General features: G+C 36.7%; 1 protein-coding gene across 4 annotated transcripts in view; it reads right to left on the reverse strand.

The window, feature by feature from the left end:
• The window catches only part of LOC127559184 (myomegalin), a 260227-nt gene that overhangs the window by 180733 nt on the left and 52111 nt on the right, over positions 1-27383 (reverse strand). For 3 of the 4 annotated variants that reach the window (XM_051992863.1, XM_051992866.1, XM_051992864.1), the window contains exons 2-3: positions 16359-16414; positions 10385-10536 (exon numbers count right to left, since the gene is read on the reverse strand). In XM_051992863.1, the coding sequence (XP_051848823.1) occupies positions 10385-10536; positions 16359-16414 (208 nt within the window). Of the gene's footprint in view, positions 1-10384; positions 10537-16358; positions 16415-27383 lie in introns of those variants that run through there. The other variant, XM_051992865.1, reaches the window with a different exon arrangement.

A 27383-nucleotide genomic window follows, 5' to 3' on the forward strand; every position in this document is an offset into this window, starting at 1 on the left:
CATGCAAATGGTTTTCTTATGAAATCATGCCTGGAAATGTTTCCTATGACTGTTTCCAGAGGCATTCTGGGAAAACATAGAGACCCCAATCTGAGATTAGTCATGAAGTTATACAGTGCAACGTAAAAAATTAGTGCCTGGAATATCCAAAATTTCCACAGGAGGGGATGAAGTGAGGAAAACGCTCCTAGTGGTAACATTTCTACAGAAATACAATTAAACCATAGTTCAAGTGGAAAAGTTTGCCAGGATGGGTTAGGCCCCCAACAGGCTGACTCACCGTGGCTGGACTCAGACTGCCAGAGTAAGCCAGCTTCTGGCTATAAATAGTGTGTACTTGCAGCTGTCTTTGCTGGAGATTTCTGGATAAAGGAGACATTGTGGGGGAGGTAGAGACATGGAGGTAGGCAGGAGAAAAGTGTGTGTTCCAGGCTGGGAGAATATTTTTGTGTGAACAAAATCTCAAAGGTAAGAAAACAAATGATTCATTCAGGGAACAGAGAGAGGAAATAAAGGGAAGTATTTAAACCAAGGTTGCTAAAGGCAAGGAGGATATAAAGGGAAAATTCCCCCCTGTATCACACACAGATATACATACACACACACAAATACACAAACTCTGTCTCTGTCTCTCTGTGAATTTATGTGTTTCTCTCTCTCTCTCTCTCTCTCTCTCTCTCTCTCTCTCTCTCTCTCTCTCTCTCTCTCTCTCTTCTGAATCTGTCTCTCTCTGTCTCTGTATGGATCTATCTGTGCATGTCTGTATTTCTCTTTGTGTGTCTGTCTCTGTATCTGTGTTTGTCTCTCTTTCTTTCTCTCTGTCTCTGTCTCTGTCTCTGTGTGGCTCTCTTTCTGTCTCTCTCTCTGTGTCTCTTTCTCTCTGTGTGTCTGTCTCCATCTTTTTTTCCCTGTCAAAAATGTCCCAGTCATACCTATGAGTCAGTCCTTTTTGCCTCCTATTTCTCCCTCATTGACCCCCACCCTCATCTAATCACTAGGCCCTGATGATTCTTTCTTCCAGATGTTTCTTGTCTCCATTTCTTCCTTCTCTTCCATTCATAGAGGCATTGTCCTATTCCAGGGTTTTATTTTTTTCATGCCTTGTCTATCCCTGTCTCATTTCTTTATTTTAATTCAATTTCATGTCTTGTTTCTTTATTTTATCTCAATAAATATTCATTCCCTCTCAAATTTGTTCTGAATATCTCTTCTGGGTTAATTATCATTAAATAATGATTTATTTATACATAAAAACTCTAGTGATTTCCTGTTGCCTACAAAAAAAAGTTGTAGCTCCTTAATCTGGAATTCAAGGTCTTTCAGTGTGTTATCAAATCACCTTTCCAGCTTTTTCTGTCACTATTCATTTATATTTTGGAACAAATCTTTTGCTAAAGCCAAAATGTAGAAAGGAACTTGGAGGTTATCTGGGGTCGGAGGACTTGTATTCGAATCTTTGTTCTTTCATCTTCTATGTGTTTTTGGGCAGGTAATTTAACCTTTCTTGACCTAAGAGTCCTCATCTAGAAAATGAGGGTATTAGACTAGTGATCACAAAGGATACCTTAGTTTTATTCTGGGTTTAAACCCTGTAAGGTCTACAATGAATAAGATGATGGTCTAGAACAGTGGACTGAGTGCTAGGTATAGTAGGAAGAAGGCCTCTTAAACTTTGGTTTATCACTTAACGACTATGAGTTTCATTTTTCTTAATTGTAAACTGGGGATACTGATAAGTGTAATATCTACAATACAACGATATTGAGAGGCTCATGTGAGATACCTTGCAAACTTTAAAATTTTACATGAATATTATTACAATCCTATGGTCATATCCAAAATGTAACTCCTTGAACCAAATGCACCCATCCCATACTTTCAATATGAAAACATTATTCTACTCATAGATCCCATTATATATTTTCTGTTTTCCTATATTCATGCTTTGTCTCATTGTCTGAGCTTGGAATACCCATCTTTCTTTCCATCTCTCAAAATTCACCCCATTTTAAAGAATCTATGTGCATCTCCCTTTCTCCAAGAAACTTTTCAAGATGACTCTAACCGGTTGTACGCTCCACTTCCCTGAATTATGGTAGTCGTCATTTCCTGAATCATTCATTTGATAATGGATTACACACTTCCTATTTTCCTTGACACATCTTTCCTTTTGTTATAATGAACTGTTATCACAAAATCATAGAATGGTAACCCTGGAAGGAATTTAAAACTCCTCAGGATATGGTGCCATTTTTCACATTTATGAGGAAATGAAAGCCCAGAAGAGCAAAGTTATTTGCCCCAAGCAACAAAGAAGATAAGTGTCTTCCAGGGTCAGAATTCCAATGCAAGCTGCCTTCTGCCTTCTGATTATTAATTCCAGGGCCCTTTTCAAATGAATAATATTGCCTTTCTCTTGTATCACTAATTTTTGTCTGTTAATAACAATAATAATTCATTACAATAATAACAATAATAAGAGCTTGCGTTTACATGACACTTACTATATGCCAGGTACCATGCTAAATATTTTTATAAAACATCTTACTGATTTTATCTTTACAACAATCCTGCCCTGGAATGTAGGTGCTATTATTATCTTTACTTAACAGATGAGGAAACTGAGTCAATGAAGATTAAATGACTTTCCCTAGACCAAACAGCCAGTAAATGTCTGAAGCCAGATTTGAATTCATATCTTCCTGATTGCAGGTCCAGTGCTCTGTCCTCCATTATACACAACTACCTATAATGTCCCACTGGAAAAAATCTCCAAGTATTTTTCTTTTGATCCAATAGACCTAGGCTACAATCCCAACTCTATCATTTACCAGTTGTACGACCATAGGCAAGTCACAATCTGAGTTGCAGTATTGTTGTTATTTACTCATTCCGGTCATGTCTGACTCTTCATGACCTCATTTGGGGTTTTCTTGGCAACGTACCAGAGTAGTTGGCCATCTCCATCTATAGCTCATTTGAGAGATGAGGAAACTGAGGCAAATAGGGTGAAGTGATTTGCCCAAGGTCACACAGTTAGTAAATGTCTGAGGCCATATTTGAACTCAAGTCTTGTCTCCAAGACATTGATGCTCTATTCATTTTGTTAGTTAGCTGAATCTCAGTCTCTTTACCTATAAAGTGATAATAGCTCCCATTAAGTATTTCACCAGGAAAGTAATATATTTTAAATCTTATATACTTTAATAAAGGTTTTAAAACACTACAGAGGTATGAACTATTGCTATCATCAATAACGATAATAATGTTCAGCTAGCTAGGAAAGGAATCATTCTGATTCACTTTCCCACTAATCATAGTTCACTGGCAATGTCCTAATCTATAAGATATATAACAAATTGTCTTCAGAGGATTCAGAGTTGGAAGTGACCTGAGAGATCATCCATTTATCATCTCAACTCTCTGCTTAATTTTAAAAGCCTTCTTTATTCAACCCCTTCCTACCTTTGCAGGTACACCTTTCCATATGCTCTATAATACAGAGATGTAGACTTCCTTGATGGTTCTCCTACAAGATATTCTCCCAAATCCATGCATTTTCACTGTCTCCCATGACTGAGATGATTTCTCTTCCTGTCTTCACCAGCTTCCTTCAAGCTTCAACTAAAATCTCAGACTTTTTTGGTCCCTCTTAAGAGACTACCTCCAATTTTTCTTGTATTCATCTTGTTTGCACATAGTGGTTTGCATATGGAATCCTCTATTAGGATGTAAGCTTCTTAAAGAACTATTTTTGCCTTTCTTTGAACCCCCAGTACTTAGTACAGTGCTTGGCATAGGGTATACAGAAGGTCCTTAATAAATGTTGGTTGATTTGACCTGACCTGAACACTGTACTGAATTCATTCCATACTGAGTGACCCAACAGGCTGGAAGGCAGTATTTCTCAGAGACTAAATGGGTATCCCCATATGATAAATCATAAAGACTATTGCGGCAAGCTAGACTTCAGAGCTCTGCTAACCCTTCTTTCTCTTGCTATAATAGATATTCCTACCCTTGTTCATCTTCTCCCATTCAAATCAGTCTCCATGTCACTTTCCTTCATGCTCTTAGACCAGAAATCATTTATATAGTCCCTTTCAGTTGTTTTCAAGAACTAAGCCTATTATTCTTGGTCTCACAACCTGTACCTCCATGGTTCTGGGTATCCTTCTCATCTCCTTTCCCATATATAATACTACCAAATACAGTTTACAAAGGCTTATTTCTACCCACTCACTCAACTTCCTTTCAACACTAATTTTAATCAATTATCATGGAATATTTTTCTTTCCTTTCTTTTCCTGAGGGACTCCTTCTCTATGAAATGAAGCTATTTCAGTTTCAGGAGGCCTTGAACACAAGGCCAATTCATTCACATTTTCTTTCTAGGATTTACGTGCAAACAACTGAAAACACTTTAGCAACACACAAGTAAGAATCGAAGTTGTGATTTGTGACTTTGGAATGCATCAAGAATAAATGCTCTTCCCACTTCGAGTCAATCCCTAAGTTTACCTTCAATAGTCCAATGCTTTGAGCAGTTATGTTACAGAGATACATTAAAGCGCTTTTTTTGTTACTAAGTTGGAGATATTAAAAACAAATGGCTTTTATTTGTCTCTGATCAGCTAAATATTTATACAAGCTCAAGATAATGGAATATTACTCTACCATAGGAAACACTGAATATGAAAAATACAAAAAAATTGGGGAATACATGTATTTATATAAAATGAAGTAGGCAGAGCCAGGAAAATAATATTCTTAGTGACTACAATGATGTAAATGGAAAGACCTACAATAGAAAAACAAATGCTATTAATAATAATGATTGATAATAAAGGTGAAAGGAGAAATGTCTCCTTCGTTGTAAAGATTGGGGGATCATGGAAGTGGAACATTTTGTATATCGTAAATCTTGAATGATGAGTTGATGAGTTTTGCAAATTTTTTTTCTTTTTTTCTTTCTTTTCTGATCTTTGTTATAATAATAATTCTCTGGGGAGGGGAAAGGGGAGAGAATTATTAAGAAATGAAGATGATGTAAGAACATATCAGTAAAAATATGAAAAGAAAATAAACAGAAACAAGCCTAATCAAAAATTGTAAAATCTCAAAATTTATCTGTGCTTGCAAAGATGTGATTAGCATGGGTTAATTGGGACTTTGTCCCAATGTGCTTATATTGGCAGTGGAAGAGCAATCTTCACAAGCTCTGGAGGTACCAAGCATGAAGACCTTTGCTTCAAGCTGTTTTCCTTCATGAATTTTCACCCTCCATGGGACAATCTTCAGAGAAACACATTTCCCTCCCCTTCCAGTGCACTGATTCTGGATTACTTTCTGGGCCGCAGCTAATCAGCCCTCATCCATATGCAGAATCTGACCATTCTCTCTCATCACCTCTCACCTCAATTGAATTTTCTTCAGGCTCAATTTGGGATAGTTACATTCTCAAATTCTCATCCTTGCTACCCTCTTTCCTTGCCCTTTCCTCCCCCCATTCAGTGCTCTCCCTTTTATCAGATACCCAATACCTTTCCATTTTCTTTAACATCTCCAGAACTAGGAAGATTCATCTATGAATCATTTACAATTACACTTAGACTTACTGATTGATTTATAATTCATTATGAAGCACTAGTCAGATGAATTAATCAGCACTTAGATTTTTATCTTTAATTATGGCATCAGAGTCTTTGCCCTTTAAATTTCAGGTCAATCAGTTCAGAGAATTTTGAAGGGAGGTGGACGGAGAAGTCTCTGAAATCACACCATTCTCTGCACGAACTACTGCTATTTTCTGGGCTTTGGAACTCACCATTCCAGTTTAGATCTTTTAGCAGGTACCTTCTCTTCTCACAGATTCTACCTCATTTTTTACCTCCTTTCTCTCTAAACTGCATTTTGAATTTCCCCTACCATGCTCCAGAAATTTATTTAGCCTGGAAGCTCATGCTAAGCCTTGGAATTCACACATTGGAAATAAACTCTACCCCTGAGACCTCAGCCTCTGGATAGCTCCTCATGGAACCTGCATTTAAGAAAGATGCACTCTAGACTTCTTCTACTTTGCGTCCAGTGAACTGATGGCTTTGCACAGCCTAGCCTCATTTAAATCCTATTCAATTGTAAGTCAAGACATTACTTGCCTGAAGTCAACAGAGGATGAACAATAACAATTCTGTTTGCCTCAGTCTCCTCACCAATAAAGAGAGAACTTTTATGAGTTTCCCCATTCTCCTCTTTAAGAATGGTTGCTCTTTGAGAACAGGGACTATTTTTAATATTTGCAAAGTACTTAGCATAGTACTTGATAAATACATAGTAAGTGCTACTTAAATGCTGTTATCATTTATTATTATTGTATTTACATTCTCATCATTTAGCATAGAGTCTAGCACATGGTAACTGCTCAGTAAATGTTTGCTCACTGACTTATTCGCCTTACCTTAACCCGGTCCCTCCCCCCCATTCTACTACTACTACTAATTCTAGCATATACATTTTATTCTTAATTTTTTTAACATTAGCTTTTAAAATAAATTTTGTGTTCCACATTCTCTCTTTCCCTCCAAACTCTTCCCCCATCCATTGAGAAGGCAAGCAATATGATACCCATTATACAGGTGAAGTCATGCAAAATATATTTCTATCTTAATCCAGCACTTAACATTTACATTTTGCTTACATTAACCTCTTTCTTTCCCTTATTTAATAACCTAATTTAGTAGTCCCTCCCTTTAATTTGTTTAAGTTTTTGATTGATGACCAAATTATAAGAACAATGAGCTCAGATAAACAGAAATTAGTGTTGAAACATGTAAAACATACATATAAAAGCATATATAAATTAATCTAATTGATACTTAAGGATTTATTATTCATCATGATAAAGGAAAATAGTCAAGAGTATCAGATTTTCATTCAGAGGACAACTATAGATGTAAAATAGAGAAAGAGAGGTAGAAATGAGAGCCAGTTGTGAAAGGGCAAATTCCAGAGTTCACAACCCTGAAGGAGTCAGTATTGGTGAATGGATGGACTGAATGGTCCATGGTGGATGGATGAATTAGCAAGGGAAATGAGTGAAAATGAAAGAGGGCACCAACATATAAAGGAAATGGAGGAAAGTCAAGGAGTTGTGAGGACAGAGGTCCATTTATATAGACATTACCATACCTGAAGACAAAAACATAGTTCATTTAAAATAAGGGGCAGCTAGGTGACATCATAGTGCATAGAGCCCTAGACTCAAAATCAGGAAAATGAATCCTTCTGAGTTGAAATTCTTCCTCAAACACTTATTAACTTATTCCTTGGGGAAGTTGCTTAACCCTATTTGCCTCAGTTTCCTCATCTGTAAAATGAGCTGGAAAAGGAAATGCCAAACCACTCTGATATCTTTGTCAAGAAAACCTCTACAGGCATCCCAAAAAGGTGGACATGACTGAAAAAGACAAACAAAATCCTTTCAAGATCTCACTTGACCCTGTCATTCCTACAAGCTATCTTTATATATTTCTCCTCCCTTTCCCTGCCTAATTCTTAGAAAAAGCCATCTATAATCACTGCCTCAACTCTCTCACAGAACTCATTATAGTCTACCCCTCCATTCTCCATTTTGCCTCTTTTCCTAACTGGTACCAATCCACCTTCCTAGTTATCTCTACTCACAGTCTTGAAATCTCATCCATCTTTTTAGGCTTCCTCAACCTCCTTGGCTAATCAGGAGCCAAGTATTATTGATTCTGCCTTCACAATGTCACTCACATCCACTCCCATCTTTCCCTACCACAACTACCCTAACTGTGCCTATCTTCATCTCTCATTTGAACCACTACAAGAGACAATTAATTGGTCTTCTTCCCTCCAGTCTCTCTCCTCTCCAAGCCATCCTCCACTAGCTGCTAAATTACTTCTAGAGCACAGATCTGATTGCTTTGGTCACTCCTCTGTTTAAAAAGTTGCTCTCAGTCCTAGGAGGACGCCTATAGACAGGGCCAGCAGTCACCAGAAGAGCAGAGGAACACACCCAGGAGACACACGGAGATACCACCTTCAATGGGGAGAGTTATGATAGTAAAATGATGATTTCACCAGAATATTTCAATGGTTTCCCACACATACACACACAGTGTCAAAGGGGTAAAAAGTTTTTCTACATATGTGCCCTCACCACTTGTGTTCTTATGCACATTCTCCCTCATGTGTGATCTCAATTTTATGCTTATTCTCCACATATGTGGTATGTGTATTTGAGAAAAAGAGTGCATTAGCTTTATCAAAGGGTTGAGCATCTTATTACAAGCTTTCTTATTATGCTACTTCATTAAATACCTTTGTTTTGTGCTGATTTGCTTTCTTATTTATTTATTTTTAATTATAGTTTTTTTTTATTTACAAGATCTATGCAGGGGTAATTTTTCAGCATTGACAGTTGCAAATCCTTTTGTTCTAACTTTTTCCCTCCTTCCCCCACTCCTTCCCCCAGATGGCAGGTTGACCAATACATGTTAAATATGTTATGCTTTCTTATTTATTAGTGAAAAAATAAACATACTGAGGGGGTTTGTGAACTCTGGTTTTGAGTGAATATGAACCTACAGCATCATGTGAGCCTTTTCTGGGTAGCTCTCCTGGGCGCTTCATATGTGAGGGGTACCCTCAGTGTTATACTTCTAAACACCATTTTACCAAAAGAGAAAAAAAAGCTAGCTGTGTGTTTCTGAAACACTGCTATGAAACAACTCTATTCAGCCTTAGTTTCTCTCTCTCTTGACACCATATCAGAGCTCAAAGGCTGGGAGAGAGAGAGAGAGAGAGGAAGAAAAGGGAAAGGGTCCACCATATTGGCAAAGTTCCTAGTTTGCCACCCACCATCACCACCCAGCTGTTCAGGACTTTAAGCTCTAGCAGTTCAAACCTACAGTTTACCCTCTCTACCTCCAAAACACAAAGCTCATGACTCACCATTACCACCGAACAGATTTACAGAACCCTATATTTCTAGTCTTTAAAACCCACTCAAAAACTCCCAGGGGCTCTTGTAGTAACCATAGCAACCCTGAGCAAAAAAGGGCAGAAAAAAGGTACGTGTTTATTATAGAGAAGAACTCATGGCCCCCAAAGAATGTCAGGGAGGGGAGGGTGTGAATTAAGTCCTACTGAGAAGCAAATGTAATTCACAAGACTTTGGGGGTTTGCCAGAACTCATGCCATCCTTGTTCAATTGAGAATCACTTTCAAATGGAAGCTTTTTAAAAAGGAGATGGGGAGGAAAGTTTGCCTACATAGGAGTGAGGGGTTCCTAACCTTCTTAGGCTATATGTACCCTCATGGAATGAAACTTTGGGAATCCCCAGGAGGTACAAGAGGATATTTACTTCAGCTATAAAATAAAGATAATAATAGAACCTACTTTCTGGAGTTGTTGTGAACATCAATTGAGATTTGCAAAGCACTTTGCAAACCATAAAGCACCATATAAATGTTAGCTATTATTATTATTATATTAATCCCAGGACTATAGAGATAGAATCTCTATAGTGGGACTAGGGGATATACAGTGTTGTGAGAACATCTGCTCCTGGCTCAGCATGGCTTCAAATCCAGGGGACAGTGTAATATCAGTACTCATAGGAGTTTTAGGCTACACTTGGAGAGTCCTGGGGGGAAACTTGGGGGGTTAAGGCATGAAATAACTTTACTCCTCTGGGATGAACCCAAATTTGAACCAAGCATAAACCAGGAATATGACTTTCAATTTCATTCTGCTTTTAGGCTACATTTGGAGAATCCTGGGGGAAAACTTAAAGGTTTGAGGCATGAATAAATTCACTTCTCTGGGATGAACCCAAAGTAGAACTAAGGATGAACCAGAAATATGACTTCTAATCTCATTCAGCACTAGGTTTAATTACCTTCAATAGCCTGATGCCTTATGAATCTCCCTGGGAATGAACCCAGGACCCAAACTGAACTAAGCAGAAGAAACTTCTTGCTATAGGGAGTCCACTGCATAGCTCTTGAACCATTTGCCAGAAGATTGGGGATTGGATCTCTAAATTGTGACATTATTCATCTTCATGTGATTTTACTCTGCGGGTTCTTCTATATCAGGAGTCCTCAAACTATGGCCTGCGGGCCAGATGCAGCAGCTGAGGATGTTTATCCCCCTCACCCAGGGATATGAAGTTTCTTTATTTAAAGACCCACAAAATAAAGTTTTTGTTTTTACTATAGTCCAGCCCTCCAACAGTCTGAGGGACAGTGAACTGGCCCCCTATTTAAAAAGTTTGAGGATCCCTGCAGATAATACTCTCCATCATATCACCTCTTTCTCTAGGAAAAGCAGTAGCTACCCCAGACCACTTACCTTTTCAAAGTCTCTGAGGGCTTGTGTTTGTCCCAAGGGGGCCTTCTCAAATGCTCTCAAGGAGTGTGTCTGCCCAAAAGGACCCTTCTCAAAACTTCTCCAGGGATGTGATTGCATAGGGGGACCCCGTTCTTTAGTTTCACTGAGAAAAGCTGCCAAGAAAACAAGGCAAAAGACTGGTGGTTAAAAAAACCTTTGAAATTAAAAAAAAAAAACTCATGGTTAATGGCATTTTGTGGTAGGTGCTCCTGTTCACTTTTTTTGCATCTTTTTTTTTTCTATCTTTGGTATCTAGAGAATTCCAACTCACTGAAGCATCTGATATTTGGAATAAAACACATGGATTACTTAAGACATCATGCTTATAGTTCTTTTTTTCAGTCTACAGAGGCTTTCCATTACTTCTATTTGAAGATATCATCATGATCCTCCAGAAGATCATAAACCTAGACCAGGCATCAAGTTCAGCCCCCTCTGATAAACTGGGGTCAAATCAGATCTTACTGACTTACTTAAGGTCAAAGTTGAACATCAGAGAGAAGATTTAAACTATGATCCTCTGACTCCAAAGCTAGTTTTCTTTGTGTTTTTTAAATTAAGTTTTGTTATTTTATTTAATCATTTACATTGCAACTAATGAGCATTTATTTTCTCTCATTTCCCTCAGGAAAAAAGAGAAAAGAAGTCAAGCAAAATGAATTCCCATATGGTCATGTCTAAGAATGTGTGACTCATTCTGCACATTTAGACTGTCAATAAGTGGGTAACATTCTTTATTATCAGTCCTGCGGAATTATGGATGATTGAAGTTGATCAGAGTTCTTAAGAATTTCAAAATAATTCATTTTTTACAATGTCATTGTTTACATACCAAAAACTTGTTCAGTCCTTCCCCATTTGATGAACAACCTCTTAGTAATCCTTATTTCTTTGCCACCCCAAAAAAAAGACAAGTTGTAAATATTTTCCTAAATATAGGACCTTTTCCTTCTCTCTTTGATCTCTTTGGAGTATAAGCCTACAGTGGCTTTGCTGGGTCAAAGATAGCCAGTGATTTTTGAACTGTACAACATAAGGACACCTCTTTTTTCAACTAGTATCCTTGGATCATTTTGTATTAGTCAAAGAATGGTGGCTAGTTTGGGGTCAGATTCCCCAGGGAATTTGTAAATAAGTATATATATATATATATATATATATATATATATATATATATATATACATACACACACACACATATTAACAAAGGGGCTCAATTAAATCAAATTTAAAGGATGAATGAACAAAGTCAGTTAAAAGAAGACTTATTAAGCATCTACAGTACTTCACAAAAAAATTGAGCAAAGTGCTGTGCTAGATGCTGGGGATATGCAATTAGCAAGGGAGGAGACAAACCTGCTCTCATAGTAGCTTACATGGAAAAAAAGCTTACAAGGAAAAGATGTGTATCCCAAAGGAACCAATGAACAACAATGGATAAAAATGACAGAAAGGGAAATTTAGGTTTGAGGCAAGGAAAAACTCTTTAACAATCAGCGTTATCCCCAAAGGGAATGGCTGTGAGATCTTCTTCCCTGGAAGTCTTCAAACAAAGCCTGAATTTGTCAGATACATGATAAAGGAAATTCATTGTTTGTAAGGATTGGGCCAGAGGTTCTAACTCTTGACATTCTGGGGTTCCATAATTCCATGGAAAACGATGATTCAGGGAACAGGGGGATACACAGAAAGAAAAGGCTTAGATACAAGTGCTAGGATTATATAACAATAACAATAACAATGACATTTAGCAATTATGTAGCATGTTAAGGTCTCAAAGCATCTTATATATGTTAACTCATAGAATCTTCACATTGGCTCTATGAGGTAGACACTATTAATATTCTCATTTTACAGAAGAAGAGTGAAGTTGAGGGCAGTTAAGGATTTTCCCTGCCAGGGTCATAGAGCTAGTAAGTGTCAAAGGCACTTTGAACACAGTTTCGGTGTCCTAACCACTGTACCACCTAGCTGAATTTGAGAAGAGAGAGATCACTTGCATATGAAAGAAAGAAAGAGGAAGGGATAGAGGATTTGGAACCTAAGGTGGGACATGAAGGTCTAAGACTTCATCAAACAACAATGAGAGGTGGCAGTGGTAAAGAGTCCCTTCCAGGAATGGGGGACAACATGAGCAAATCTTGAAGATGGAGAGAATAGCATGAGAACTGAATAGAAAATAATTCAGTTTAGTTTGTCCACAGAATATGCCAAGAAAAGCAGTGTGACATAAGGCTATGAATGTGGGTTGGAGCCAGATCATGGAGAAAAGTGAATGCTAGGATCTGGAGTTCCTATTTTATTCAGAAAGCACAGGATAAAGAGGTATACACATAGCAAAGAATTGGAAAAGGAGTATTTGCCCATCATCTGGGGAATGGCTGAACAAGCTGTGGTACATGAAGGTAATGGAATATTTTTGTTTTATAAAAATGATGAACAAGGACTGGAAAGATTTACATGAACTGATGTGAAACAAGCAGAATCAGGAATATGTTGTACACAATAACAGCAAGAATATGAGATGATCAACTAGGAAAGACTTGTTTCTTCTCAGTGGTTCAGTGATCCAAAGCAATCCTAATAGACTTTGGACAGAAAATGCCATATGTATCCAGAAAGAGTCTGAATATAAATAAATACATGCTATGTTCACTTCTTTTTTCTGATTTTTAAAAAATCTCTCCCATGATTATTCCCTTTTGCTCTGGTTTTTCTCTCCTAACATAATTCATAAAGCAATGTGTATTAAAAAAAATAAATAAACTGGGGCAGCTAGTTGGCGCAGTGGATCGAAAACTAACCCTGAGGTCAGGAGGATCTGAGTTGAAATCTGACCTCAGACACTTAACACTTCATAGCGGTATAATCCTGGGCAAGTCACAACTCCAATTGCCTCAGCAAAAATAAATAAATAAATAAACATACTACAGTAGAAAAATCTACTGGAAAAAAAAGTATATACACAAACACATGTTTTTAAATTGCAGGCCATCAAACTTTTCTCATTTCAGCTGAACTATAACATTTGAGATTTGGAAGACACTTTAAAGATAATTTTGTCTTTACAAATGAGGAAGAGGGCCAAGGGGAGAGTGTATGACTTACCTGAAGTTACTCAGCCAACATCACACCCATAAAGAACGTGCTTGGGCACAGAGTGCTTTTTAAAGAAGCACCCGAAAGGGAGTACAGAAGTGCCTGAAGCCTGTTCATCATCAATGCAACACCTATTACAGGGCTGACATTGGCAGGAGGGAACTGGGCCAGCCAGTATAGAGATAGAGAAAGATAAGGATAGAGAAACGTGGTAGAACTGAGGAAGAGGGGAAAGGAAATGGGGCAGATGGGCAGAATCCATTTTTAGAATTTGATTCAAGGGTTTTAAAATTTTATTTATACTACAGTGATCTCTATAGAGAATAAGTGTATAGATTATACACTGAGGCACCTCTCAGCACTAAAGTGCCATGGTCCGACTTTTCGGAATCACACTCTGGTATCTCTACTGATAGGGAGGTTGGTACATATTCATAGAACACCTCCTGTAATTGTACTGGTCAAGGTTGCATTGAAACTTTAAGCTTAGAGAACCTGGACCTCCAGAAGCATGCAGAAGGCCAGAAGCTAAAGGAATTGTGGTCATGTCTACTCTCTTCTCTGAGATTCAACAGAAACAAAGCACTCATTGAGAGAAAAAGAGACAGGTAAAGGGGTTAAGGATTTAACGCAACACCTTCTGGCTTTAAGAAAGGACGAAGATAAACCAAAATTTTAAAGTTTAATGAATCAATAACTTTAAAAGCACTATATCTTTACTTCTCTAGTACCCCCACAGCTGTTGTTGTTCAGTCATGTCTGAACTCTTTGTGACCCTATTTGGAGTTTTCTTGGCAAAGACACTGGGGTAGTTTGACATTTCTTTTTCTAGCTCATTTGACAGATGAGGAAATTGAGGTAAACAGGGTGAAGTGGTTTGCTCAGGGTCATGCAGCTAGGAAGTGTATGAGGCTGGATTTGAACTCTGGGAGATGAGTCTTCCTGACTCTAGCCAGGCATCCACTGCATCACCTAGTTGTCCCAGAAGAGCAGAGCCAAAGACCCTCCCCCCTCTCTCTTTCTCTCTCTCTCTCTCTCTCTCTCTCTCTCTCTCTCTCTCTCTCTCTCTCTCTCTCTTTCTCTCTCTTTCTCTCTTTTTCTCTCTCTCTCTTTATTTCTCTCTCTTTTCTCTCTCTCTCTTTTTCTCCCTCTCTCTCTATCTCTCTCTCTTTCTCTCTCTCTCTCTCTCTCTTCTCTCTCTCTCTCTCTCTCTCTCTCTCTCTTTCTCTCTCTCTCTTTCTTCCTCTCTGTCTCTGTCTCTCTCTTTCTCTCTCTGTCTGTGTCTCTGTCTCTCTTTCTCTCTCTCTCTGTCTCTTTCTTCCTCTCTCTGTCTTTCCTTCCTTCTCTCTGTATCTCTGTCTCTGTGTCTGTCTCTATCTCTATCTCTGTGTCTCTCTCTGTGTCTCTGAGTCAGTCTCTCTGTCTCTCTTTCTCTCTCTTTCTCTTTCTCTCTCTGTATCTCTGTCTCTCTTTCTCTTTTTTCTTTCTCTGTCTCTCTTTTTCTCTCTCTGTCTGTCTCTCTTTCTTCCTCTCTCTCTGTCTTTCCTTCTCTCTCTCTCTCTCTCTCTCTCTCTCTCTCTCTCTCTCTCTCTTTCTCTCTGTCTCTCCCCTCTGTGTGTGTACAAACACACATGTCATAAACACAATTGCTTAAAGAAGCAAATACAGCACAAATATCAATAAACTACACCTTATTCAATCAAAATTAGATGAAAGATGAAGACACCAAGGAAAGGCTGATGGGACAAATAATATGTTGCATTCTTCATCAAGTCTCTATTCTTTCTCACAAATGAGGAGGAAGCTATATTCATTCAACAAATAGGAGAAAGCCCAAGTATAATGAAAAATACAATGAATTTGAAGTCAAATGATTTGGGTAGGAGGACCAGAGCTGCCATTACAGCTTCAGGACTCTGGACAAGTCATCTTTCGTCCTATGTCTCAGTTTATTTCATATATAAAATGAGAAAAATATTTGTACTATTTACCTAACAGAACTATTATAAAGATCAAATGAGACAACTCAGGTTTTAAAACATTTTTAAATGGTTCAAAATCATTTTAAAATGATAAAGCATTTTAGAGTGAGCCACCATGGTTTGATGGAGACAGCCATATAGTCTATTAGGAGTCAGAAAGCCTAGGTTTGCTTCCTGACTTAACTACTTCTTCACTCTCTGACTCTGAATGAGTAACTTAACTTATTGAAATATGTTTCCTCTAAAAAAAGTGAGAATAATATTTATCCAATCTAATTCCCAGGATAGTTGTGAGAAAAGTACATTGTAAACTTTAAAGCATTATAGAAAGGAAATCTGTTAATATTTAGCCAACTTTTCCTTAACACCTAAGTAATATGTGTGAAAAGATTATGAGTCAATTGTTTTAAGTGGATAAAATGCTAGAACTGGATGGAGTCAGAAAGATCTGAGTGTAGATCCAGTCTTAGATGCCATATGACCCTGGGCAGATTACTTAACCGCTCTTTGCCTGTCTCAACTGCCAAACGAGCTGGAAAAGAAAATGGCAAACCACTCCAGTATTTTTGCCAAGAAACCTCAAAAAGGGCCATAAAGAATTGCCATGACTGAAATGACTCAACCACCACCAACAAAAAAGAAACTAATAAGACTCCTACTTTTTTGGAGTTTATTTATGGATGAGATAAGATATTTCTTATTTATAGATAAGATTAGATTTATGGATAACATAAGATATTTCTAAGTAATCCACAAACCTTAAAGTGCTAAAATAAAAGTGCTGCTGTTGATGCCAAAAGTAGAGAAAACAGGGTAAAAAGGAACTGAGAAATAAGTGCTTGTATCATTCTTACCTGCTACGTGACTTGATTTGGGCACCATTTCTCCATCATCCTCCAAAAAATAATCCCTGTGGGGAGAAAAGAATGGGAAAGTATTTATCTACATTCCATAAAGCACGGTCTTTCTTTTATTAAATGTTTTATTGATGCTTTTAACATTGTTGACACTAATATCCTCCCTATTAGAATCCTGCTTTATAATATAATCCTGTCTTATAGTTAAGCAAAATAAATAACATGTTTACTACATCTGAGAACATTTGCTTCATTCTCTATTTGTAATCTACCACCTCTCTTACCAAAAGGATGAAGGTATATGTCATTACTTTTTTGGAGTCAAAATCATTATTGTACTGATCCAAGTTTGGATATTTTCTGGCATTGTTTTTCCTGACTTTTTTTTTTTTTTTTTTTTTTTGCTGAGACAAGGGGGGTTAAGTGACCTGCCCAGGGTCACACAGCTAGGAATTGTTAAGTGTCTGAGGTCACATTTGAACTCAGGTCCTCCTGACTTTAGGGATGGTCCTCTATCCATTGTGCCACCTAGCTGTCCTTCCTTGACATTTTTGAAGACATTGTGAATATTGTTCTCTTGGTTTTATATCACTTCATGTTAGTTTCCCAAGATTTCTTTGAACCTAACTATTTTCTTTTTCTTATGCTGCTAAAATATTCCATCAGTTATTCAGCCACTCCCCAAAGAGTGGGTATCTGCTTTGTTTCTGATTTTTCTTCTATCAAAAACTGCTGCTAAAACATATTGATCAGAAATTTATCATTTTATATTTTGAATCCTCTCATGTTCCATTGTGCACATGTTAATATTTTTCCTTTTTCTATTTTCCATTCAATTTTTAAATAAATAAATAATATCAGTTTTTGTGGTACCTTTCTGTGTGGCCTCTTTGAAGTTTATTTGTCCACAAATGGTGGAGATGGGTCAAAGAGTCTATTCACTAGAGTACTTCCAAAGTACAAAATAGCAGGACAGTTCTAACCTTGGGGTATTGATGTGCCTATCTCCCACACCACCTCCAATATTATTCCCATCTATTATCTTTGCCAGTCTCCATAGAACCAATACTTCAGAAAATTGTTACTTCTAGTGTTGACAAGCTTTTCTGGTATACACACACACACGGACACTTCAGAGACACACATATATACTACTATCCAGTCATATTTATAATCAGCCTTGTATCATGCTGAATTTGGGAAGCCAGATGAGAGACTTCAGTATAAAAACCCTATTTCTCTCCAACAATCCAGGGATCTAGTAAGAACAATGGACCTGAAAGCATGTCACAGTTTATCCAATTTGGGGCACATCTAGGCCTTCTGTTTCTTCTTCTTCTCTCTTATTGACCTGCTAGTCATTTTCCTTTAAAAAAATTCCTTTAAAAAATTTGTTGTTACTAATTGACTGGTTTGACAAATGGGATTAATGGAAGGGGAAATAATTTGGGTTCTAGCAAAAAAAAAAAAAAAGCACTGCCTCCCTCTTTCTTCCTCCCCCCTTCAAATGAAAGGGAAAACAGAGATTCAAGTATTTTTTTTTAAAAATTTACACAACAGAAAAGCAGGAGGCACAGACAAGGAAGGTAACTTTGAAGGTTGGATGTTGAATCTATCAGATGCTTAAAAGGAAAAACAAGCTATACATAATAGAGATTCATAGTTTCATGATCCACTCTATATATGTAAATGTTCATCTTAGTTGGCATTTGTAAAAAACATTTTTAAATTAAGACTAAATAAAATAATACAAATAAACTTAATGGCAGGGAAGCTACAGAACTGTTTTATATAAATTTTGGGTAACAGCATCTTTTCCCCACTTTTAGGTTTTACCTCTTTCTCGTTCATCATCATCACTCCCATTCATTCTACTAACAATACTACTAAAAAGTCAGGATATCACCTTATTACAATCAGCTTTTAAGACACAGTTTCCAGGAATTCACTACTTCTAAAAGAAGGGATCACATACACCTACTTCAATGAATACTAGGAGCATTATAATTTGAGGATAAGGGAGAAAAAGAGCCTTTAAATAATTTTAGGGCTTTGGGCTACTTTCTTCAACTCTCTAGATCTCAGTTTCCTTCTCTGTAAAATGATGTAATAGAGATGGTTTATGGATATTTCTAACTCAAAAACTTTACAACTTCATAATATAATGGACATTTAAGCAAACCAGCCATTAGACTTCTCCAAGGAGTTCAGTAGCTTTCATGCTCTTCAGACATGACCTCATTCACTGCATCTTAGATTATACATTATAGATTGAGTGAATCTGTACAAACTATGACTAAATGTGGAACATATGGTTAATGTGGATAGAAAGTAGCCCTATTGGTTGCCTCTCTGCTTCTATCCCTATCCTAACTTATTCCATACCCAGTCGATCAATAAATGCTAGGGCAAAAAGGTCAATTCAGATGGATGTAAAGTTAACAGAGATACTACTGGTTTCTCAAGGGAAAGGATGGGGAATCACTTTAGCACTTTTAATGGCTCAGGTTTCCTTCTTCCTTTTGCCCAAAGAGTAGAGAGGGCTATCTCAGCTGCTCAGCAAATTTGATAAAGAATTTAATGCTCCCTAAGGGACCTAAATTTAAAGTGGAAAAAATAAGGGGTATGTATCTAAAGAAACAAGATCTGCTAAATTTTCTGCTGATTTAAAATGTGAAAGGAAATTGGAGGAAAGATAGAAACAGACCATAGTCAATTTAATTGGATAGGCATTTAATTAAAGACCTACTTTTAAATTAAACAAACAAAAAAATTCTAAACAACACAATGACCAAGTTCTAGAGGACTCATGAGGAAACATGCTACCCTACTCCAGAAAGAGAGCTGATGGACTCAGGAAGTAGACTGAAGATTTTTTAAAAATATAGAAAGAACATTGGGGGAACTGATTTTGCTTTAATTAAATGTTTGTTCTCTCTCTCTCTCTCTCTCTCTCTCTCTCTCTCTTCTCTCTCTCTCTCTCTCTCCTTTCTCTTCTCTTCTCTTTCTCTCTCTCTCTCTCTCTCTCTCTCTCTCTCTCTCTCTCTCTCTCTCTGTTCTCAATAGGGTGAGAAAGGAAGAGGATAAGAGAGAGAATATGGACAGGAATATAAAATCTAAATTAAAAAATTAAGTACCCGTTTTGTGCTAGGTACCATACAGAGGAAAACAAAGACAAAACAATCTCAGTCCTCAGGAAATTGATATACTATTGGAGCATAAGTATATAAGTAGAGATCTACAAAATAGGAAGAGAATCTGCACCTATAATTTTATTAGTATTATAGTAAACAACCAGCTGAGGAAACTCTCTCTCCACCAGTACAGGTTTCTTTCTTTGAAATTTATAGTATAAGAGAGTTAATAAGGCAGTAAAAAAAAAAAAAGTCCAATAAAAAAACAGTAAAAAGAAGCCACATAGCCAAAATGTGGCAGTAGCAAGACTTGAACCCAGATCTTCCTAGTACCAAGGCCAGTTCTCTACTATATCACAGTAGCATGTATTCTATATTAAAAACACAGAGAACAAAGAAATGGGGGAAAAATGGGGAAAGAAACCACTGACAACTGAAGAGAACCAAAAAAGTCTACGGTACACAAAAATTGCACTTTTAAGAAAGGTAGATTTTGTTGTTGTTTGCCTCTTAGGTGTAGTGACAAAAAATCCCAGCAAGGAGAGCAATAGGGGAATGTCACGTATGAGGAGAGCAAGAACAACTGCACCAAAGGTAAACTCAATCAGGTTTGTAGACTTAACTCCTAGCCTAACTCCTACCCCATTAATTTCCATATTACACAGAAATACCTACATGAATGGCATTTCCATATTTCTAGGGCCATCCTGGAAGTATCCAGGACCTTGAGGTATATATACATATAAGTTAAAGGCCAAAGGATCCTTGTAGGTTAAAAGGGTGGTTAAACAACAAATAAATAAATAAATAAAACTAAGAGAATATAAGTTCTGCTTTTTTTCACTTTATTTTTCCTTTTTTTTAGAATAGTATTTTATTTTTTCCCAATTACATATAAAGACAAATTTTAACATTCATTTTTTTAAAGTTTTGAGTTCCAATTTTTTCCCCTTCTTCCTCCCTAAGGTGGTAATTTTATATAGCTTAAATATATTCAATTACGTAAAACATATTTTCATATTAATCATGTTATAAAAAAGAATTAGATCAAAAGAAAAAAACACACAAAATAATTTTTAAAAGTGAAAATAGTATTCTTTGGTCTGCATTCAGGTCCCATAGTTCTTTCTCTGGATGTTCACTTAAATTTTCTTGCTTTTTTTTTTTTTTTTTAGTAATGTGCTAGTATGGAAATGTTGTTTATGACTTCACATGTATAATTGATATCACATTGCCTTTTCAAAGGGCAGGAGGGAGAGAATTTGTAACTCAACATATATTTATATTTATATGTGAAGATCAAAATAAAGTTCACTAAAAAGAGGATGCTACATCTTCCTAGTGCCCTAGGTTTGAAACTTCTCGAGAAGTGCTCCTCTTTCCTCTCTTTCACCTTTAAGTACTCATCACATGCCAAGTCTTGTCAGTTCTACCTCAATAGCCTATCTTGAATCTATACTGTCCTCTCCTTTCACATGGTGAGATGGCCACCCTGGTCCAGGACCTCATCTCTTCTAATCTGGACAACTGCAACAGCCTTTGTCAATATCCCTATTTTCAAGCTCTTTTCTCTCCTCTAGATCATCTATTCACTTCAGGACTGACCACATCACTCCCTATTGTCTCTAGAATCAAATACAACTTACTCAGCCTGGGTTTAATTTTAATTTTTTATCTATTTTCTTGTTAATTTATGGAATAAAATGGCATTTATATAACAGCATAATTTTAAAAAAGATGATTGCACATGAAGCTGCAAATCTATAATGTACAACTTGGTATTCCTTTTAATTTTATGATAAAGTTATTATATAAATTTCTTATTTTCCTTCCCCCTGCCCTTCCCTAGGGACGGCTACCATTGGAAACAAATATGTATATATAATGTGTGTATATATACATATAGATATATTTATATGTGTACATATACATATATTTATAATATATGTGTATGTATGCATGTATGTATAAAATCATTCTATCACCTTCCCAGAATGCTCTCTCAGCCTGACAATATTGAAGTTAGGCCAATTAATACCACTAAAATGGCCTCTAAGTATACCAGTGAAATGTGGCAAAACTTGATTGTTGTCTTATTTTTTAAAATTGCCACAGCCATCCCAACCTTCAGTAATTACTCCCCAGTCAGCAGCCATCAACATGGAGACAAGACTCTCCTTCAGCAAAAAGATTATGGCTCACTAAAGGCTCAGATGACAGCGATTTTTAGCAATAAAATATTTTTTATCTAAGGTATGTACTTTTTTAAAAAAAGGCATAATACTATTTTACACTTACTAGACTGCAGTTATAGGATAAATATAACATTTATATGCATTTAGAAACCAAAAAATTCATGTGACTTGTTTTATTGTGATAGTCACTTTATTGCAGTGGCCTAGAATGAAACTCACAATAAATTCAAGGTTTGCCTATAAACTATTGATTCAGGAAGGCATTTAGATCTTACGTGCTATTTAAATATAGTTAGTCTTCTCCCAGTTCCACTCTGTATCTTGATTTTGTTTTCCCCTTGAATAATTTCTATTTACCCATAAAAATCTCTGTCTCTTTATTTTTTCACCAATTATTTAATACCAATAACCTACATCTAATAAATTCCATTGCCAATCAACTTTCCCTGGTTAATCCTAAAGCACTAAAAACGCTTCACTCACATAAATACGCACATTTCCTCCTCCTCTTCACCCTTTTGTCCCCCCAAATAGCTATGTATTCACATATTTGTGGACCAGTGTGTGAAATATATCACCTTGATTTATTTATAAATAGCTTTAAATAACTATAATCAATTTCCTTATTATAATCAAGATTTTTATATTTCTAGGTTTTTTCCTTGATCATCCAGAATCATTAGTTAGGCTTAGAAAGAGATGAGAAAGAGATAAAATTCAAAATTGGATTATTTTCTCCCAAAGTTACTTAACATCCTGAAATCATCTGATGTTAGCAAACTCATGATTATAATTTTACTCGTTCAGATAAATAGAGTACCCTTGAACTCAAGAAAGTAGCCATTCTCTGGGAATGCTACAAGAGAAGGGTGCTACAGAGAAACACATCTTGGTCTTCTTTGAGTCTTCATAATACTGTGCATGTCCTAGAATCAGGGGACCTCAAACTTTTTAAATAGGGGGCCAGTTCACTGTTCCCAGACTGTTGGAGGGCCGGACTAGAGTAAAAACTTTGTTTTGTGGGCCTTTACATAAAGAAACTTCATAGCCCTGAGTGAGGGGGATAATCATCCTCAGTTGTCACATCTGGCCCATGGGCCGTAGTTTGAGGACCCCTGTTAGATGGTCAATATATATTTACTGACTGAATCTTATACCTATTCCTTGCAATTGTTTCTTCTACTACCCAGAGTATCTTAACTTTTTGGTATTATAGATCTCTTTAATGGCCTAAGTGAAGTTGAATACTCTTGTGGCTTGTTACCTACATTAATAATTTAAAGAAATGCTCAATTTCCATTAGAGGTTAATGTAATTTTTCCTATCCAAGTTCACAGATCCTCTAAAATCTATCCAAAGGAGTCTGCAAACCCCAGGTTAGAAAGCCTTGCTCTACACCATCTCCTCTATTCTCTAGCATCTCCTCAAACATAACCACTGACAAAGAACTCACCATCTGAAAAGGCAACTCATTCTATTTTTGGAAAGCTCTAATAGTTATTAATAGTGACTTAAGTTTGAAACGGACTTCCTAAGTTTTATGTTCTTCCTTATATATACTAACATTCCTCCCTTTGGTCCAACTTTTGCCCTCTGGAGCAGTGAGGAATAAATCTAATCCCTCTCCCATATGACAGCCTTCAGATATTTAAAGACTGGTATCATGGCATTATTCCTTATTGGCATGATTCCTTGTAAGATCATTCCTCAGCAATGTGCTTTTTAAAAGCTATTAACATAGCCAAGAAAATTAGGAACAAATTACCTCCAAGTCCACTTGAAAGAGGTCTGTGAGAACCTAAGGGACCTCGATCCCAGTTTTTCTAAAGATTTTCTAGAACAGTCATGTCAATCTCAAATAAAAATGGGGCCACTAAACGTTACATAATTATTCTGCATATTGACTTAGAAAATCACATGTTAACATTATCTCTGTTCTATTGTATATTTATTTATTTTGTTAAATATTTTCTAGTTAAGTTTTATTTTAGAATATTATGCTCCTATAGACTGCATTTTTAACACCTGTGTTCTAGACATTATACAACTAAGTCATGACTTTCTAGATAATACTTTGATTTTAATTATTTTTTTCTCAAGTTTGGTAATATTCTTCCAGTTCTTAAGTCTTGTCCTTTATCAACATAGTCTCATATAACATGGCTTTGAATCTCTTTAATATAATCATCCTCCTTTAGATAATTCTAAAAGTAGGAATAAATGAATTAGGGTTGGAAGGAAACTTAGTGGTCAATTACTCCAACTTACGACTGGAAAAAAGTCATTCTCTAATATGTCTAACAAGTAGTCATCTAGTCTTTGCTTGCAGAACTCCAGTGAAGTGAACACATTCCCTACTGGCATAACCTATTCGACTCTTGGAAAGCTCTAATTCAAAGAAAGTTTTTTTTTTCCCTTACTCCAACTCTCAATTTGCTTTTGCAGTTTCCACCCATTATTGTTTCTTGTTCTGATCCCTGGGCTCTTAAACCCTTTCTGTACAAGCCAGACCTTCAAATACTTGATTATAGCTATAAGATCTCCATATTTTTTTTTTGATCCAATCACTTTCACTAGCTATCTTGCTCTATTTCTCCTCCCTTTCATGGAAAAACTCAATAAAGTCAACTATAATCAATATTTGTGATGACCACATATTTAAAATCAGCTGGAGTCGGGAATTCAGGTTAAGGGGAAAATCTTCAATCTTTATTCCTTTTGAGGTGAAGGGGGATTGCAATAGCAATATGGGCAGCTGTGACAGGAAGCTGGCCAGCAGAGGTGAAGGTGCAGGTGAAAGGGGGATCAGAGGTGAAGGTGGGGCATGATAGCAATGCGAGCAGCTGTGACAAGAAACCAGCCCGCAGTCTCTCTTTCCGCTTCCCTTTCCACTCCCCTGCCTCCATCCACCAAAATCGTCATTTCCTATACAACACATCAGGACTTGATCAAAGAGTGGGTGGGGGCCATTCTTTCTCCAAGCATATATATTAATAATAGAGTATGGCCCAATTACTATTTAGCTTCACGTGCTTGGGACCTCAGTGCATTAACTTGAGCTTCAGCCCATTACAAATATTCCCCTTTTTTTTGTTCTCACTTAGTTCTAAACTCTCTGCAATCTAGTATCTCATCTCATTCTGTGATTATAATTGCTCTCTCCAATGTTACCAGGAATCTCTTAATTGTCAAACCTAAGGGCCCTTTCTCAATCCTCAACCTTTTTGACCTCTCTGCAAACTCTGACACCATCAATCACGGTTTTCTCATTGGTACTTTGGTTTTTGTGACACAAATCCCTATTGTTCTCTTCCTACCCATATGACCACTCCTCCGACTTCTTTGTTGGACCTACAACCAGGTTATGCTTGCTACTCATGGGTGATCCCCAAGTCTTTGTCCTAGGCTCTTCTTTCTTTTTCTATACTATCTTCCCTAGTGATCTTTTCACTCCCTTAGATCCAATTATCATTTCTATATAAACAATTCCCAGAACTCTGTACCTATAGAGCTAACTTTTCTCCTGATCTCCAATCTCATGTCACCAGCTATAAAGACATTTTGAATTGGATGGCCCAGAGGTATCTCAAACCCCATGAGCCAAACTGGATTCATTTTCTTTTCCCCCAAACACTCCTCTCTTCCCAACTTCCCCTTTCCTGTAAAAGTGACCATTTCCCAGTTACCATGGCTCAGAATCTAAGTATCATTCTCAACTTCTCACTCATGCTCACTCCACATATCCAATCTGTTGCCAAATCTTGTCTTTTCTGCCTTTCCAACATGTCTCATATCTCTTTCTTTCTTCTCATGTGAGACCCACTGTGATCACCTCACACCTAGATTTGTAATAGCTTCTGATTAGTCTGCTGGTCTTTTGAATTTATCCTGTACTTAACTGCCAAGGTAATCTAAAAACACAAATTTGATCATGTCACCATCTGCTTCCCACTACTCCAATTTCAGTTGCTCTCCATTTCATCCAGGATCTAATATATAATCTTCTGTCTGTCTTTTAAAGCCTTTCACAAGCTACCCTTCTTTAGCCTTTTCAATCTTCTGACATTTGACCTCTTCACGTACTCTACAATCCAGCAACAATGACATTCTTGACCTTTTTTTCACATAACAATCTATATCCCAAATGTGTTTTTTCACTCTCTGTGAATATGCTTCCTCCTCATCTCTGCCTCCCTTCAAGACTCAGATAAAAGCCCTACTTTCTGTAAGCCTTTCCACATCTTCCCCCAATCCAACTCCTAGTGCTTTTCCTCTAAGTTCACTTTCAATTTATATCTTATATATCTCAAATACATTTTTTTTGCAATACTATTTCTGCTATTATAGAATGAGCTTCTTGAAATTGGGGCTATCTTGTTTTTCCTTATATTTGCATTCTCAGAACTTGGTACAGTGCCTGGCACATCATAACCACTTAAAAATGTTTGTTGATTTTTTTTGGCTGCTATATTATATTGTCAATTCATATTAAGCTGTAAGCCTACCAAAACCCCATTTCCCCCCAAAACTGCCATTTAATAATACCTCCTCAGTCTTGTCACTGTCCCTTTTACAATGCAACTGAAAATAATTCTTCATATCTAATCTGAGCAGGGAAGAGAACAAGACTAATCTGCCTTGATATTTTTACTATTGTCCTGATACTTCTACTATTGCCAAACAAAGGCTCCCAGGGGTTATACCTCTCAACCCAATGAAGGCCTTTGTTGCAGTCAATTATGAGAGGCCCCTTTGAAAACTCAGGGGTCCATGACCTCATTGTAGTTCTCAAAGGAAAAATAACTTAAGTGGGTACTCCTTTGGTGTCCGAACCATGTGTAAATTGCTTGCCTTCTCAAGGAGGAGGGAAGAGAAGAAAGGAAGGAGAAAATATGAAACATAATTTTTTAAAAATGGATATTAAAATTTTTTACAATACTTAATAAAATAAACTTTTAAAAATTTTATTTTTAATAAATAAGTTATTTATTTATTAGTAATATTTTATATTACTTATATAATATAAATATTATGAAGCCCTGAAATTAGGATGACCTTAGTTCAAATCTAACCTCAAACACTTAATACTTCCTAGCTGTGTGACCCTGAGCAAGTCACTTGACCCCAATTGCCTCATTAAAAAAAATAATAATTCTGAAATTTGGCTGTTTTACACACAAGATATTCTATCTCTCCTTTCTCTGTATTTTTCTAGCTGTTCTCCATGCCAGAAATCTTCCTCTATTCCAACTATTGACCTCCCTGGCTTCCTTTTCCAACTATATCCTTGCTTCCACAGGAAGGCTTCCCCATTTCCTCTTAATCCTAGAACAATTGCTTTTGTAATTATTTTTTATTCATTCTGTATACAGTTTGATTTGTAAATATTTGTTTGCACATTGTCTCCACAATTAGACTTGAAAGCTTAGCAGTTACTGGTACTTAGTAGGCATTTAATACTTAGTAGGCACTTAATAAATGTTTACTGATTGATTGATAATAATCATAGCTAATATTTATATAATGTCTACTCTGTGATCGGCACTGTACTAAACCCTTTACAAATATTATCTCATTTGATCTCAAACATCCCTGTGAGATAGATATTTTTATAATTATTATCATCCCCATTTTACAGATGAGGAAACTGAGGCAGACAAAAGTTAAGTGACTTTCCCAAAGTCATACAGTCA

This window comes from Antechinus flavipes, chromosome 4, assembly GCF_016432865.1.
Source record: "Antechinus flavipes isolate AdamAnt ecotype Samford, QLD, Australia chromosome 4, AdamAnt_v2, whole genome shotgun sequence".
Classification (NCBI taxonomy): domain Eukaryota; kingdom Metazoa; phylum Chordata; class Mammalia; order Dasyuromorphia; family Dasyuridae; genus Antechinus; species Antechinus flavipes.